The 16748-nt window shown below is 38.0% G+C and overlaps 1 protein-coding gene across 7 annotated transcripts in view; it reads right to left on the minus strand.

The window, feature by feature from the left end:
* Nucleotides 1–16748, minus strand: part of LOC105250423 (transcription factor collier) — a 74399-nt gene that overhangs the window by 6919 nt on the left and 50732 nt on the right. For all 7 annotated transcript variants that reach the window (XR_889116.3, XR_003122699.1, XR_003122700.1 and 4 more), the window contains exon 7: nucleotides 1660–1741. Coding sequence is in view for 4 of the 7 variants with exons in the window: in XM_011256513.3 (XP_011254815.1) it covers nucleotides 1660–1741 (82 nt within the window). In the remaining 3 variants the exon portion in view is untranslated. The remainder of the gene's footprint in view (nucleotides 1–1659; nucleotides 1742–16748) is intronic.

Genomic DNA, 16748 nt, shown 5'->3' on the forward strand with positions numbered 1-16748 from the left:
CAAAATTCCAGAGAATATATATTTAAGAACATTTTTTATAGAAACATAATTTTGAATAGAGATTAAGAAACTGTTTTTAAATGTGTACTCTTATAAAATTTGTGTAATGCATCGTTTATGCCTAACTTAATAGAGTGTAGGAAGGTACGCTGAGCGATAGACGTTATCGTGAATCATATTGCATTTCTCTCATGCGCATCATGTACTCGGCAAAGTTCATCATATCTCTTGTGAACGAGCATAGACAACTCGATTTGCCGCACCGAGTATCACGGCATGCAATTCGTGACTTGCACGTACGACACAGATATAATGGCGCAAATATAGGATATAATAGGATACAATCGTATTAAAACATTTACGCATATAAAATCTCTTTATAGATATAATTAGCAGAAATATAATGCGACATAAAGTTTTATTTACGAAATCTTTAATAACCTAGGAGGAAATTGTTCGCTTAAACATTTATGCCCTTCTCCGCATGTGGTGTTGAAAAGATTTTCGCGATGAAGCAGGATGAACGTTTATAAAATCGAGCGAGTGGCTGGAAAACGCCCAAAAGTTTTGTCCTTCGCAACTTTGTAACTTTCTCGCACGCTAGTGATATTACTCGGCGAGTAACACCACCACCAACTTGGAGTGAAGCGACGATAACTCTACTATCCCGCGGTGGGAGAAATTTTCGTAAGGGCTACACTAAAATTTTAATTCGCAACTTTGGACAATAAGCAATTCTGAAGCAAATTCGAAAGTGCGATGAGTATTCTAATTTCAGTTTGTCGTCGCGCCGACGTACAAAAAGAGAGAACTAAAAGGGTCGAACAATACAGAGAGAGATCGCGCGGAAAGACGGGACTGTCGGGATCATGATTTTTCGCAATTTATTTTTTAATTTTAGTCTTTTATTTTAGTGAAAATTGAAGCCAGGAATAGAGATGTGACTGTCATTAAGTGAGAAAAATCATCGTAAAGGATAAAAGCTGAACGAATGCGGAAATTAATCGGGAATGATATCGAAAGTTTTTTAATAATCCTTCAAATTACGTTTATTTGGAATCTTAATTTTTATCATAGTTGACTTATTGACAAAATTATTGTTTAATCAGTACCGTTTTTATCTGTCTATTAAATAATAATGATATGACGCAACAATATGCAAATATGGAAATTGAGCAAAAAACAATGCTCGATGAACACGTCATTCGATGTTGCGGTAGAATTTCAGCACTCTCGTCTCTGTCTGTCCGCCCCCATAATTTCGCGAATCGTGACTTGAATGATACAAGTATCTCGCGTAATGTACATTTCAGCATCGCGGCACGATTTGAAGCGTCTTTGAATTAAGTGGGTGGAAAGCCGGAAACAATTAAAGCTTTAAATCGCGTTTGGAGTCAATGGAAAAAATTCTTTTACCTATGTTCAGATTGTATATTTCTCTGCTTATTAATGAAAAATTCTTTGTTATTGTTTTAACAAATAAATAAATTTAATCCTTAAGTGATGTGTGCTTATTTTTAGAAAATGAAAATTTTAGATAAGAATTTCTTGTGAAAATTTTTCATACATATGTCAATAAAATTACATTTATTAAACATATAAAAAATTGCAAGTTCATATTTAAAATAAATTGAAAGCGAGCATAAATAAGTCTCTTACCTGAAAACGTCTCATGTCGCGTGGATTGCCAGCGTTCTTGAGGCAGTTTTGGTTACACTTGAGAAAGAACTTGAGGAAGAATCTGCAAGCACAGAGGGGACCAGAGTTAAACGGTTGACAAGATGCTTAACGCTCTTCAACGCCGGGAACTTAATTAGAACGCGAACTTGGACGGAAAGCAAGACTGAATATTGTATAAGCCAATCGCGAGCCCCGTTCCATTCTCTTCTATTATTCAGCATTTCTCTAGATTAAACCTCCGACTACGTGCTTCTCGACCTTTAGGCCTGCGTGCGGCATTGTATACTGCACGAAATACGCGGTTACTTTATCGTTCCACTGCTATGTCAAAAAACATTTTCCTACCTACATTTCTCTGAATAGATACGATGTAATATTTGCCACTACAATTACAAATTACTTGCAATTACAAATTTATATTTTCTACTTTATAATTATTTGATCATAAAGAAGATCAGTAATTTTGATTAGAAACATTATTACGAATATTTCAATATTACATCAGAAATTGAAATATATTAATTACTGATTTATATGCATAATATATTGTTTATCATTAATTATTTGCGAAAAGAATAACGTGACAGTTAATAAGTATACATGTTAAAAATTGGTATATGTTAGATATTAGAAAATATTTTTACTATACGCGCAAAAATCACGTGAGACAGACTTTTATAATACAAGGTATGAGTATGGGACTCTGCCAAAAAGCCGCTGGCTCAATTTTCATGAATTATGTAAAACGTTGGGGATATTGAATTTCAGGAAATTTTTTGAGACGCGGAGTATCCCCGTTTGCGCCTATAAGAATGGAAGGGGTTGACTGAGAGACAAGGAGAGTTTAAAGATCAGGTAGCTGAACGTCAGACCGAGAAGGATCGAGAAAGCGAAGGAAACGCGTAAGAAACAATCAGGAGGGCCGAGACGACGCCGACGACGATGCTGGTAAGAGGGAGGGGTAGTTTTCTGCGTGGCTGGTAGGCTTTTTCTCCCGTGGGACGCCATTGTCATTTCCCCTGAAGAGTGCGTCCATGGGAACCGAGGCTTCATGGAAAAATCAAACGCATACCTTGAAGCAACGCATACCTTTTTTGCACATTTGCTTTTGTTTCTCACGCATGTATGCTAAAAATTTTGCAAAAAAGATCGCGATTGATACTCTTCGACATAGTAAATACTTTTATTTAATTCGATTTTCGTTTTATCACGATGCATGATTGGCTGAAATGTAAGAGAAGATACTGAATAATTTTTTCAAAATTTGATATAGATTTATATTTTCATAACGTATATAGTTCATGAAAACTTGAAGCAAGACAATATTTCTATTACTATATCCGCGATGATTTCATCGAAAGTCTCTAACTCGCTGATCGGAAAATCCATAAAGCTCAAAAGTGAAAGGTAGAAACGAAATGCATCCGCTACGGGGACGCGAGGGGAAGGATGAGGAGCGAGACAGGATGTAGGGAATGGGAATTCGCTGATATGGAAAGGGAAAGAGAAAGAAAGGTATCGATCTCGCGTTACACGCATTTTCGCATCCAGCGAAAACGTGGACCTCAGGTATCTGCGCGAGAGTTCGGGCTAATGTCACGCGCGTTTCGCAGCGTCGAGCGAATTTAATTTCGTTTACTCTTAGAGAACGTTAAGATGTTATCACGATGCTGGATGGGTATTCAAAGCATTGTAGCTTGGCTTATCGTGGCCGTGGATCTTGCTCTAAACACGATATCTTCGTCGTGCCTGAGGCGTTGCCCGACGACGCTGCCTCTAGTCGTTTCCAGATAGGAATACCATCGACCGTACTTGCATCTACGCTATTGCGAGAACGACGCGAAGCCGCCCCTTTAACGACGTCGACGACAACAGAAACGAGTCGGTAACCGCCTTCGAATCGAGAACGTTTCACTTTGTATCTATATTGAAATCGTGTATCACCGTTATTTAAAAAAAAAAGAACCACCCCAACAGCAGAATATTTATACGTCGTGTTTATTTCGATCGTTTCGGGTAAACTATAAATAAAATTAAAATAAGAAGGTAAAAATTATAAATTTGTTTAATTTTAACATTCTAACTTAATCCAATACGTCAAACATGGAGGAATAAATAAATTAAACGAAGAAACGAGAGGGAAGAATTTTTAAAAGGAATATAGTAATAGGAAAAAATTAAATATCTGGATGAAAAGAGAGAAAAAAAAGAGAGGTAATTGAAATATTCCGACTAGTATTCCGCGCTTGGTGCTTCCAGTAAAGAAATCGGGCGATCCGCTTTCAGAATTTGACGCTAACAAAATGACTCTACTTACGCAGGAAGTTCTATGAAGAGGGAGTAAGAGCGCGCGCTTGCCAGAATCGGCAATGGAAAGATAGGCGGGCTATAGATCTTCGCCTTTTTTTTTATAGGATTCGTTCATCGGCAACACTAATCATTTACGACACTCCCGTCGCGACTCTGCCGTCTACTACTTTATTCCTCTTTCTTTTTCCCTTACACGAGGAGGTCGTTTTCTTCCGCGCGTCCTCGAAGTATTGGCTGTTAGGGGCTAATGGATTGCGTTATCGACTGATTCAAATGCGAACTGGATTTCATTCCGAGTTCGATGGGGCGGCAGTATCGATGGTGTTGTAACGCGAACGCGTACAAGAAGGGCTAGTTTCTTATAGGGGATCAAATTCAATTCCGATAGTCTATTAGATTTTTCTCTTCCGTTGGCAACTTTCGCGAGCTCGCGTCAACCTCCTCGGAAAAATTTATTTCGAATCGCCATTCAAATATCCGATAGATAATACTTTACGTCATTGAAATATTAATTCAAGTTATGTGCCTTTTACATTCTAAATATACGAAAATATATATTCTTCGACTATTTTTAAATAAAACAATTTATTTTATTAATTGTAACATATCATAAGAAAAATAAGATTCATTTCTTTAAATTTAGATTAATATTATATAATAAGAGTTATATATACATTATCAAATCCATACATCATAAAAAAAATTTTGTCAATAATTATTTATTTACATCATGTTTCACTCACGCGCATCAATAACTAGATATTTAATAATATAAAGTTATAATTTAATGTATCATTTATGAATGGAAAAAAATTAACTTTTATTTTGTTTTAATATATCAACGTATAGTTATAATTTAAAATTGTTTTTATATCGGCACATTTGAATTCTTCCGGTTGTTCGCGTTCGTTAATGAATTGATACGGAGGAAAATATACAGAGGCGATTTGATTGCAAAATCATACCTTTGGAGCTCGCATATCTCTTTCCATTCCGTCGGATCAAATAGAATAAAATGAAGCAGTAGGCGGCGAAGTGAAGGTTGGGGGTTGCAACGGGCACGAAAGGGGAGGGTAGCAGGAAACGTTCGTATCGTTCGCTGTTCCCAGTTTTACAACGAGCAACTTTGCAACGTCGGAACGGATGAACGAGCGAGTGAGGAAAAAAATCAACGATATAAATGAAAAAAAAGGCTAAACATCGGAGGCTCGCGAAGGGCGAGAGTTGTACGAGCAGCAAGCGGGTAAACAGAGTCGAATGAATTCAATCAAACCTTGCAGTAAATCATCGGTATTCGCATGGCAGTTTTGTTTATATTTTCCATGTACCAATTAGCGATTTTTCTCGCCGTGCCGCGACGCCGATGTTCTTTTCTCCGCGGAAACCATTGGCGGCGACCAAAAAAATTTTCACGCTCTACGTGACGTGACGAACGTGATTTATAGGTACAGTTGACTTGTCGATTTTATATATTGATAAAATATATATAGATGTATGAGAAAAATACAAACTGTGTATTTAAAATAGCGATATAAATCTTTGTTCACCTAAATTAAAACATATTAAGTAACATGGGTATATATTTACAAAAAATATATATTTGTAATATATCAATTTATTTATATGTATATATATATATATATATATATATTATATATATATATATTACAAATATATATTTTTTGTAAATATATACCCATGTTACTTAATATGTTTTAATATATATGTTTTAATATGTTTTAATATATGTTTTATATATATATATATATATATATATATATATATATAAATATATATAAAATTTAATTTCTGTCACTCTAATATATTAAGGTTTGCGGATTTAGCGCGAATAATCTGAGAGAAAATGAGGGAATTACGAAGGTCCTCCCTTCTCCTTGTTTACATGCCACCCGGTACGGCATGCGCGGGTGCCAAGTCGCAAGTAAGTACCTTCTGATCTAGTAAATATATTTCCAGCAGGGGCTGAATGGATATAGGGGGCTTACCCGGGGACTCACGCGTAATAGTTCCAAATAGGGTGGCATTACGCGTATCAGAAATCCATTTTCTCCCACATCGGAGAATCTTTAATCATGTTTTCAGTTCTCTCGTTGTACACCCCTCTTCTTTGCCACTATAAAAGAGAGGATATAACGTGACGAAAACTCGACGAAGAGGCCCGTGATGGAACGCTTTTTTTCTTCTTTTCGTTATATGCTTTTGCCATTTCTCTTATATCGTGCTGTATAAACGATCAGAAATTATTCCCGATAAGTTTCCTTATTCGCAATCGTCTAATCCGTATGGAATTCTTTATACGTGTAATCAGAAAAAGACCACGTATAAAAAAGATTCTGCTTATACTGCAGAATCTTGCCGAATAGGCGTGTCTAATAGTGCTAATCACATACTAATGCGCGAGCCACCGGCCATTCTGTTAATATTATGTCTTTGCAAGTAATGCCTGAGAATAGCCTCATTACGATTCTTTTGATCTCTAGTCTTGTCATCTCTATTTAACAATTGTTATATTTTTATTTAAAATTTTAAGAAAATAATTATTAAAAAACAATAGAAATATTAATTATATAAATAATATAAAAATATATTATTTTTCTTTCGAAATGTCAAACAATTAATCAGAGATCATTTGAAAAAGAGAAGAAAATTTCCTTAATAGACTAGAATGCTCCCATTTGAAAGCAACTTTTGTAATACCGATAACTCCCGATCGGATATATTTAAGCAAGAGAACACTCGGGAGTAATCACGAGTGCATAATGCAGACGAGCAAGACGTCAATTAGTAAGAATGTGTACGAAGGTCTGTAAGGTATAGGAAACCACCTAGAGCTGTATACCTTGCATACACCTTAACCGGGGTTAGTAAGGGGTTAGCAAGGTATCAGGGGATGCTTAATGTTTAACTAGCCTCCATTACGCCCACTGCCTCCTCAGCATCCCACCCTCTTCCTTTCTGCACTGCTGTCATCTAGCATCTACCGACTCGTTCCTTCGGATTCCCTCCCCAGGAAGTATTATAGAGACGGTTAAGAAGGATCGCGCGTAACTATCGGTTAATACAGGAAATCATTTTCCAAGAATAAAGGCACCCTATGTAACAGGAGATTAACTCATCGCTCGACGTGATTTGAGGAACAGTAATTACGACGTAATGTTATAAACTGGATAATGTTATACAAGTATGAACAATTTTCCAGCCAAAAAGCCTTGTTTTTATTTAAAACAGAAAATTAATTGAATAGAAAAATTAAATCTAAAAAAACAATTAATCTTAATTGCACATAATTAAATTTTGAGAATTACGTTCTATGAAATAGAATGTTTTCACAATGAGCACCGATTAAACATGGGTAAATTTAATTTGTGCAAGAAGTAGTGGGTCAGGAAAGCTGAGAAAATACAACGACGTATGAAACGTTTAGTGCCGTAGAAAGAGAGACATCATTGTTTAACATCCTCTTACCAGAATGTCGGCGTAAATAGTCGTTTAAGAATCAGCAATAGAATAAATTTATGCGCAAATATGCGCAAGGAACAAGCTAATATTCATGGTTTTATGGTTTTATACGACTAAGAGTAAAATCTATTTTGAAACATCGCGAATAATTTTTACACAGTGCACTTGATAGAAGCGTAATATTTTATATTTTTTAATTGCGAAAACACATAGACAAGTGTTTTACGTATCTGATAATTTTTGATTATGTCTGCTAACCATAACAGCCGATAATCAATGACATTACATCACATTATGTAATATTGCATTTATCTCGCGTTTCGAGGGTATCTTATCTCTGAATGGATGTCATAGTGTTTACGGAAGGAAATCAGACGATCGACTACGTGTGTAAAGACGAGCACCTTAACCAAATTCCTGCCGATAGAGAGGATACCGTTTGCTCAAGTTCTAAGACGGTTGGAACTAAGGCTATTCGGCGGGCGTATTGCCGAGGCACTGCATAATTCATATCTAAGTAATACGTCTTACTAGGTAGCACGGCCCCGAACTAACGCTTTACGTAGCCGCTCACCCCCCCGCTCCAACCCTACGTTAGAGTCGACCCTCGCCACGACAGCGAGATACCCCTAATGGCAGTCTATCACATTAGCCACAAGACGGCTTGAGAGGCCGGCTACCATAACTAGATTTGCCTTGCACGTACGGCACATCAACCGACGATTTACCACGTATCGCATAGTTGGTCGTAGCTATTAACTGGCGTAAGCTCCGACTTAGCTTATGTCGACAACGTGACTGTGCTCATGCACCGGCTCAAGGAAGGATAAATCACACGTATCCGAGATAAACAGAAGAAAAGCCGCACATCTTATACCGATTCTATTTTTTTTACTTACTTAACGATTAAAATTGTCATGAAGAATTATTTGAAATTAGTGAGAATTATTTGAGAATTATTTTAAATTGTCGAAAACTATCACAAGTAACTTGTTGAGTGTTTTGTTATACTTTTATGTCTTCTCGCGCAGAAATTAAAACCAATAATTTTTCAAAAGACACTAAAATATATATTATTTAATAATATTATAGGACCTTTTTATAGCGAGAGCTACACATCTTTTGTATCTACGAAATTTAAACTCGTACGTATCAATGTCAATTTTTGCCTGTTTTATTAATCTAATAAAAGTAAATTTATAAAGATCGTCACGAGCGTATACGCATGAGTTAATTCAAATATTATTTTTGCCACGAATGTCTGGGACAGTTTCAAGGTTATTTCTAGCGCGATCGTGTTGAATTTCCAGCGTGTCTGGCGCGGATACCCGAAATATCATACGTGTGACGTGCGAATTGCGAAAATTGCTGAATTATCTCTCTATGCCTTGGGCATACAGCGCTTGGACAAGGAGCGGGGCATTTCCATAAATACATTAGAACGTCCAACCGCGTAAACTAACTTAATGCCGACGACGATTCTCACGCCGGTGTACGAATGTACGCGCGATTTATTAATGCCTGCATTTAGATACACGGAACCCTCTGAAAACGCAGTAGGGGCGGTTAAAAGTCTCTCAAGTTACCGCTGTCGAATATCGACAAAAACGACCGTAAGTCGCGCATGCTCTCGTACATCATGTGGCTGCTGGAGACAGAGAGGCAACACGCGTATCACAACATCCTGCTGCATGATATGTTGGAAAAACGTGGAAGGCGTACATATTTATCTCCTCGTTCACAGAGGAAGAATACAGTGCGACTTTTTGTATAGTCGCTTCTCTACTTTAAAGGTGTCAATGTTTTGCACATGGAATAATAAATATAAATTTTTTAATTACTATTACACTTTAATTATTATGCTTTATAAAACATAGTAACAGAGATAAATTAATTAATCGGCGTTTTAATCAGCGAGGAATAAAATTTCATACACGATAATTCGATAATTGTGAGCAAAGTATTGTATTTTCTATAAATTGATAATTTGCAGACAGTAATTTGAAACTCGATAATATTGTACAATATTAATTTTCATTAATTGAAAAATAATATACACGTAATCGACTTTTGCGATATCGTGAGAATTTGTCGTGTGCAGACAGTTTAGAGTGACACGTGTCAGTGTACACGGTAATAACACACCGTAAGTTTGTCAACGAAAGCTCGTTTAATCCCGGTTAATCTCGTTGCCCGTTCGTGGAGTTTGTTGTCAAACTAGGGGAGCTAAAATGTGATTTTAATATTCGCGGCTCCTTTGAGGAAACTCGCGAATCCTTCCTTAACAGGCTTACTGAGGGAGCGTCCATCCCCTCCCACGAGATCTGCAACGTGCTTTGAGAAGTGCACTTACTTCAAAACTCGGCGAAATCTCTCATTCGTCTGCTAACTTTCAATTTCTGCTAACTTTCATTCTTATTTCGACTATTATTGAAAAGTTTCTTTTTTCGACATTATATGTTTATATTTTCGCAAATTATATGTATATATATTTTCATAAATTCTATATATTACTCACATAAATTGCAATTCTTGTGAGCTTTATTCCATCTATTACATTTATATATGTAACAATATTTTCTAATAGAAGCGAAACGCTATATTTTATTGTATAAAACGCGTTTAGAGCTTTATATAAATTTTACTTTGATTTTTTCTCTATGTGAGAGCACTCTTTTATAATCCCGCAAAAAATTTTTCGGTTAACGTAATTACCTTGGTGGATTCGCACTTACCGAGAGAAAAAAAGTCACCTCAATGAGCGTGATCTCTATCGGGCTTTATTAAAAAATATGTCTTAATTCCGCCCGGGGCCACGTTTTTAATTTCTCCCTATGGACGCTCCTCCATGCCGATGAACGCCGGTATAAAGAATCGCTGAACGAGTGGACTTGGCAAGCGAAGCTAATTACTTTTGCAATGGAGAATCGTCACCCTAATAAATTTGTGAATATAGAAAAGAAGCATCTATTGATCTAAAAAAATCTCCACAAATATTTTTCTTATTAATTACATGGAAAAGTAAGTAAATTGTTTTTCTTTTTTACTTATTAAAGAGTAACTTGTAAGATTTATGTTTTCTTTAGACAAAATTAATAGTTTAAATTTATTCACAATATTCCAATATTCAAGTTTAAATTTGACATCTTTATTAAATTTCTACTTTCACACATTTCATATAAATTATCTTGTATATAAGATTATAAAGGTATATAAATACACATATATTTCCACATTCACATGTATTCACATATAATTCCTCGAAATATTTTTTGACAAAATATATGCCGACAATTGCTAATAATTATCTTACCAGCTTGTGAATAAAAGTGCACTGATTGTTGATGCAAGTTGATGACAGGAAAGACGCGAATTATCGTTCTTTACTTGAGGACTTTAGAAGGTTAGCAGTCGCCATGCTGGCAGGACATGGAAGCACGCAGGACACGACGCCGTGGCAGGCCGTGTAGGGGTTGCCATGGTGATCTCATGGGGAGGGCATTCGCCCTCTCTCACCCTCACTGAGAAGATAATGCTGCCTGCCTGCCTTTCTACCGATGTTGCTACCAACCGCCGCGATATCAGAAGCTCCGGCAATAAAGCAAACGTTCATGCTTGCACGAAAGTTTATGAGACAGACCTGGTTTTCGAGTCGCGCGATTACGAGGCGACAAGCCACTATACCTCTCATGTATTCCGTTTTCATTATATCACGTATCTCGAAAATTATTCTACAATGAGATGAAAAGATATTAGTAATTTTCATAAATAAATATTCAATATCCAAAATTTTTCAAATATATTTTTTATAAATTTCCTGTTTTTATAAAATGCAGAAACAGCTCTAGGAAGGCAGGTCCAATTTTGCTTGCAGTATTCTTTACTTGCGTGCAATATATACGTAAAATTGTTGATATTTATCTTTCCTTTTTTTTCTGAAATAGATTTCATATCTGATTGGAATTTAGATGATAATATTACTATATGTTTTTCTCGAAATACAAATCTTTGCGTCCTCTCTTTCTATACTAAATGTATCCGATATATACGTGCGTTATATGTGAACAAGTGACTGCAAATTCTCGTTTGATGCGTCAAATATGACATTTAATATATATTGAAACATTCTATCGAGCAACGATATATACAGAACAGCTTCATATAAATGTCACGTGGCGAACCTGTGAGTGAATAATTCACGTTGACGTCGAGATCGAAAAAGATGAATCGGAAGAAAAATGATACTTAATACTTTCTGCAAGAGTGTTTCCTACTTAACTACGAAACTCGCGATGTGTCGCGAGATTAAACGACCTTAAACCACGAAGACGATATCAGTATATCCGAGACTTAAAGGCTTTAGTCGCGGACGCGATGCGCGCTTGACTAACGACTCTTTGCTATCACCGTGCTTCCTTTTTAGAGAAGTCAAGACGGACGAGACGCGAACGCTTCGACAAAGTGTCGTCGTATTTTTGGTTTACGGCGTCTGAGGGTTTCCGACACGAGGGAACGGATGCAGAGAGAAAGAGAGAGAAGGAGAGTGAGTAGACGAGAGAGGACGGGCGGGCGGTCGCCTGAGCGCTTCAACGATCATGAGGGTGGAAAGTGGGTGGTTTGGCGGGTATACGGGGAGTGATACCGGTCCCAAAGGTGTCGTTACAATTAGACAGCGCTGCCGACTGCTACGACCTCAACCGCTAAATAACTTACTGGTGCTGACAACCCGACCGCCACACCGTTACCGCTCATCGTGCCGCATGTAACCCAACCGTGAGTCTACGCGTCAGTCGGTGAAAGTGCTTTGCGTATAATTCCGTCGTCTCGTTCTCCTTGCAAGCGTCTTGCAAGAGGATGCATTTCCACTTTTATGCGTGCCGTTTTACTTCAACTTGCGTAACGTTGAACATCTTGAAGATGGAGAAAGAAATATCACGGGTACACACTTCTGTCTAGAAAAGAGTTGATATGATCGGATAATGAATAAAATAAATGATTTTGATCTTGCGTATTCAACGTATTTTCCTCTAATATTATATATATTTTTCATATATTCTTTATGTTAATATAAAATATTTTTAAAATCTTTTAAAATATTTTAAAAGATGCGGTTGTGGAAGTAAACCTGAAGTAAAACTCTTTTATCCGATTACTGATTGGGAATTACACGAAAGCTCCTTCTCGCAAGAGACTTATCTCTTTTTAGAAAGTATATATGTTTATATATACAAAATATCTTATACCTTTCCATACACACACATTTTCTTTTTATCGACTTATTAAAATTTGAGGTTGAACTTATCTTACATAGAATTTTGGTTAAACAATTTTTATATTTTTATTATTTAACTTTATAGCTTAAAATTTTAGTAAAATCCTTGGAGAAAATAAAATTTGATTACTTCTGTTGAAATTTTAATTTATAATCTTTTAATCTTTGGATAGTTTGTAATTTTTTTTTTTACAAGTTTTCGTTTAGTATATTTTTATTAAGCAAAAATTTATTTTAAAATGATTAAGGAGTTTATGTACAAGAAAAAATAGGCAACCTGACATCTTATATATATTATACATATGTGTGTGTGTGTGTATGTGTAGGCTGTATGTTCACGTCGAGACAAAGTATAAAGAGCGAAGCCAATGTCGAGGACGTTGCGCTGTCTTGCGCTTGCGCCGAGTGTTTAGAACTCGAATGCTGGTAGAAAGAGGTGACGAGGAGATGAGGAGAAAGAGGGTAGACCTTCGAAGGAGGAGGACGGGGGTGTCCCTGGAGTATCGACTTGCCCCACGGGACTCGGCAGTCGATAGTCCCGTGGGATTCGCTGTCTCTTTCCCGAAGTCACCATCCTCGACGGTCTTTCCTCGTCTCTTCCTCTATTTTCCGTTTCCTTCCCTCTTTTCTTCAAGCATCTCCTTGTCCCGCTCGTGCACTATCGCGGGTCACGAAAGCAGAATGGCCGAACAGGTGAAGGGAGTTGCAGAGACGATTTTGGACGATGAGATTTTGTTTCAGAAAGATTGTTGAATCGAAATATAATCGAAATATCACGCACATGTGAAAAATTATTGAGGTGTAATCGGTTAATATTTCGAATCAATAGAATTGAAATTAAATTATAACATTTAATTTCTATTAATGTGTAGAATACGAATGATAAAGCTCCGTTACTTATGTATCTCGTTTCGAAACAGTGCACGGAGGACCGTTAATGTTTATTCCGGGTCATAGCCAAAATGGAATTACGCACCGTAACGCGAAACTTGGTTGAGTGATAATAAGAAAATGCGCGCGGCGTAGTGATTAAATTGCGAACAAAACGGGCCGGATAAATACAGTCGCGGGGTAAAGTGAAACGCTTGGAAGGAAGGGAGAGTTCCTCCAAGTTTATATGAAATTCCACGCCTTGTACAAGCGGCTGTGTCTCCCTCCGCGTGCTCTTTCGTGATCGCGAATCCTCTTGCCTGCCTATCACCCTTGTACAAAAGGACTATCCGTCCGCTCCTTTCTTGCTCTCCGTCTACGCCGAGAATTACCCGCGCAACTTACAACCTCCATTTTTTTCAGCTTACCCCGAGGATTTCTTGCTTCATCACATGTACGCGCCAAATATCGAGCTTCGCATACTGGAGCGGAAAATGAAAGTGAATCTTGAAGCGCGTTATTCGAGCTTTGTACCTGTATCTTGTTCCCGGCTTTCCATGCGACGCGACTTTTTAAATAATCGAATGGCCTCGCTGGGGGTTGCTCGACGCGTGCTTCCGCGTTTCCCACGCGCGACCGCCTCATGCTTGACGTTTTACGGCCGTCGAGAAAGTTATAAACCTATGGTCTTTGCGAAAAAATGTCTATATATCTAAATCACTTATGTAGTTTTCGCCGTTTGCATTGGAATGCCGAGTCGCGCATTCGCATCTTTTGATAGCAACGATGTTTAAGAATGTTATATTTAACAATCAATGTTTGAAAGTGTGCCAATTTATTTGATATTATTTTAACATTACTTAATTTTTCATATTTTTATTCTTCTTGGTTTATTTAATTTGTTGTGACGATTTCTCTGATTTATATCTTTATTATTTATTATTTATCCATGAGTTATATCTGATATATATCTTTTATATATTTTATACAAAAATAAATAATATTATATATCTTATATACAAATATTTTATGTACACTATAATACGTGTACGCGCAAACGTCATATATTATTTAACGAAGAATTCACTCTCTGGACCATACAACGATATCCCGTTCTCTGGTCTATGGCGATGAGGAGCGTGATGCGTAGACACGTGCGTTCTTGTCGAGCGGGCAAAAATCGAAAGCCATCACCGGGCATAGTATCTGTGCGCGTGTAACGGGTCGTAGAGATATTGACACGCGTGCGGTCGTCGAAAAGAAAAGGGAAAGAAAGCCACGCGAAGGGTCTTCCTCGCTCTTCGTTTTCTCGAGGGAGGATCCGAAGGGTACGCGGGGCGCGTTCCTCGCGAACCCTCGCACGTCCCCTTGTTCCGCGACCCTCCGCGCGAGAGCCGGGCTACCGAAATTCGCCGAGTGTCCTCCCCGTTCGGTAATACGTTACGCGACTGCGAAAGTATCGTCCGCAACCACCCTCGGTCCGGCCTAACCCGGAGCTAGTGCGACGAAACTTCCACCGTTCCCTCGAAGGAAGCGGGGGGGTCTCCGGAGACTACCATTTTGACTCTGGGGATTAGACGTGACCCCGCCCATCCGTGGGCAAAGTTTTGTCCCTTTCGATGGCCAGGAACGAAAAGCCGTCGCTATATTGATGACTTCTTTTCACGTACGAGGGAGAGAGAGAACGAGATGGGTAGCGAGTAGAAAATCGAGGTGCGGGAAACCGCGAAGGAAAGGACGCTGAAGGAAGTGCGCTCGCACAATTACCGGTAGTTGCGGACTGGCCCGCTAATGCTGACTAGACGTGTTTCGTAGTACGATTTTAGTGCGCTTATTGCCATCATTTGAAAGGATTTTCAAGATTTTCTGCAACCTGTACCTTAATCAGCGTTGTTTCGTAGAGTATATTTATTAACATTGGCTATGTTTCTTCATTGATAATTGCCAAAAAAAGAATAAATAATTGAAGATTTATAACTCAAAAAGATTCTAAATTAAATATAAGTGTATTGTTTTATCTCTTTTAATATTGAAACAACTGATATCTGTATTAATTTTAAAAGTTTCAAACTGAAAACTTTCAATTCATAAATCAATTTGCACTGACAGATTTATGTACTTTTCAACCAAATAACTGCAGCTAACATTTACTTGAGAAAATTTAAAGAAGAAAGAAAATTTGAAAAAAATTACAAATATGTCACAATTATAATCGTATACGTTAACGTAAAATTTCTCAGAGATTCGCGCAATACAATTGGCTTAGTAGCGGACACATGCTTCTTTATTCACAAGAGCTTTGTGTGTAAACCTCGCACAAGGAGTGGCATGAGGTTTAGGGGTTGGTCGGACAACGGCATCATAAGTCGGGAGTGGTTTGAGGGTTGGGTGGGTTGTTGGGGTGGCGAGGGTCCCTAGAGGCGGCGGGCTAAATATATCCACCCCCGACAACCCTCGAGGGAGAATGTCAAGACAACATGGCCGACGCCCGTCATCCCGTTGGCTCTATGTATACAATAGTTTGTGTTCGGCTATGCTGGCAGAGCATTCAAGAACATCGGAAGATTGCAACATCGTCCTACTAAATATATACAAGTTAAGCAATTGCAAATATATACCACAAATATACACTCACGCGTTTGAGATGCGGTATTCCCTAGTATATATTTTCTCTTCGTTTTTTTATCGCAAATTAGAACGCGCATTTATTTTTGATCGATGGCGAGCATTTTATTCGCGAGCAGTGTTAAACGCTTTTTCTTTCCTGCCGGCAGCTCCGCGAGATTATGTTCTCGAGTCACGGATGAAGTGCAATCGCGAGGCGGAGCCCGTAAAAAAACCCCGTCGGCAAAATTTACATTATTGCCCCCGAGACCATTTAGGTAATCTCGGAATTCATCGCTCGCAATCGGATTTCAAAATAAAAAGAGGCAGAAGCGAAAGAGAAGGGAACAGGAGAGAGCAGCCCGTCGACAAAGTTACGTTTCACCTTTTCGGGAACGCACCTGCTGCTCGATTGCGCGCTGTCGACGTTGTCGTAGAGTGCATATCGTGTACCACCGTTGTTCTTCGTCGTCGCGCGAACGTACGGCGGGTGTGGGACCAGGAGAGGACAGAGAAATATAGCACAGATTAA

The sequence above is a fragment of the Camponotus floridanus genome, unplaced genomic scaffold (genome assembly GCF_003227725.1).
Source record: "Camponotus floridanus strain SB8 unplaced genomic scaffold, Cflo_v7.5 scaffold1, whole genome shotgun sequence".
Lineage (NCBI taxonomy): Eukaryota > Metazoa > Arthropoda > Insecta > Hymenoptera > Formicidae > Camponotus > Camponotus floridanus.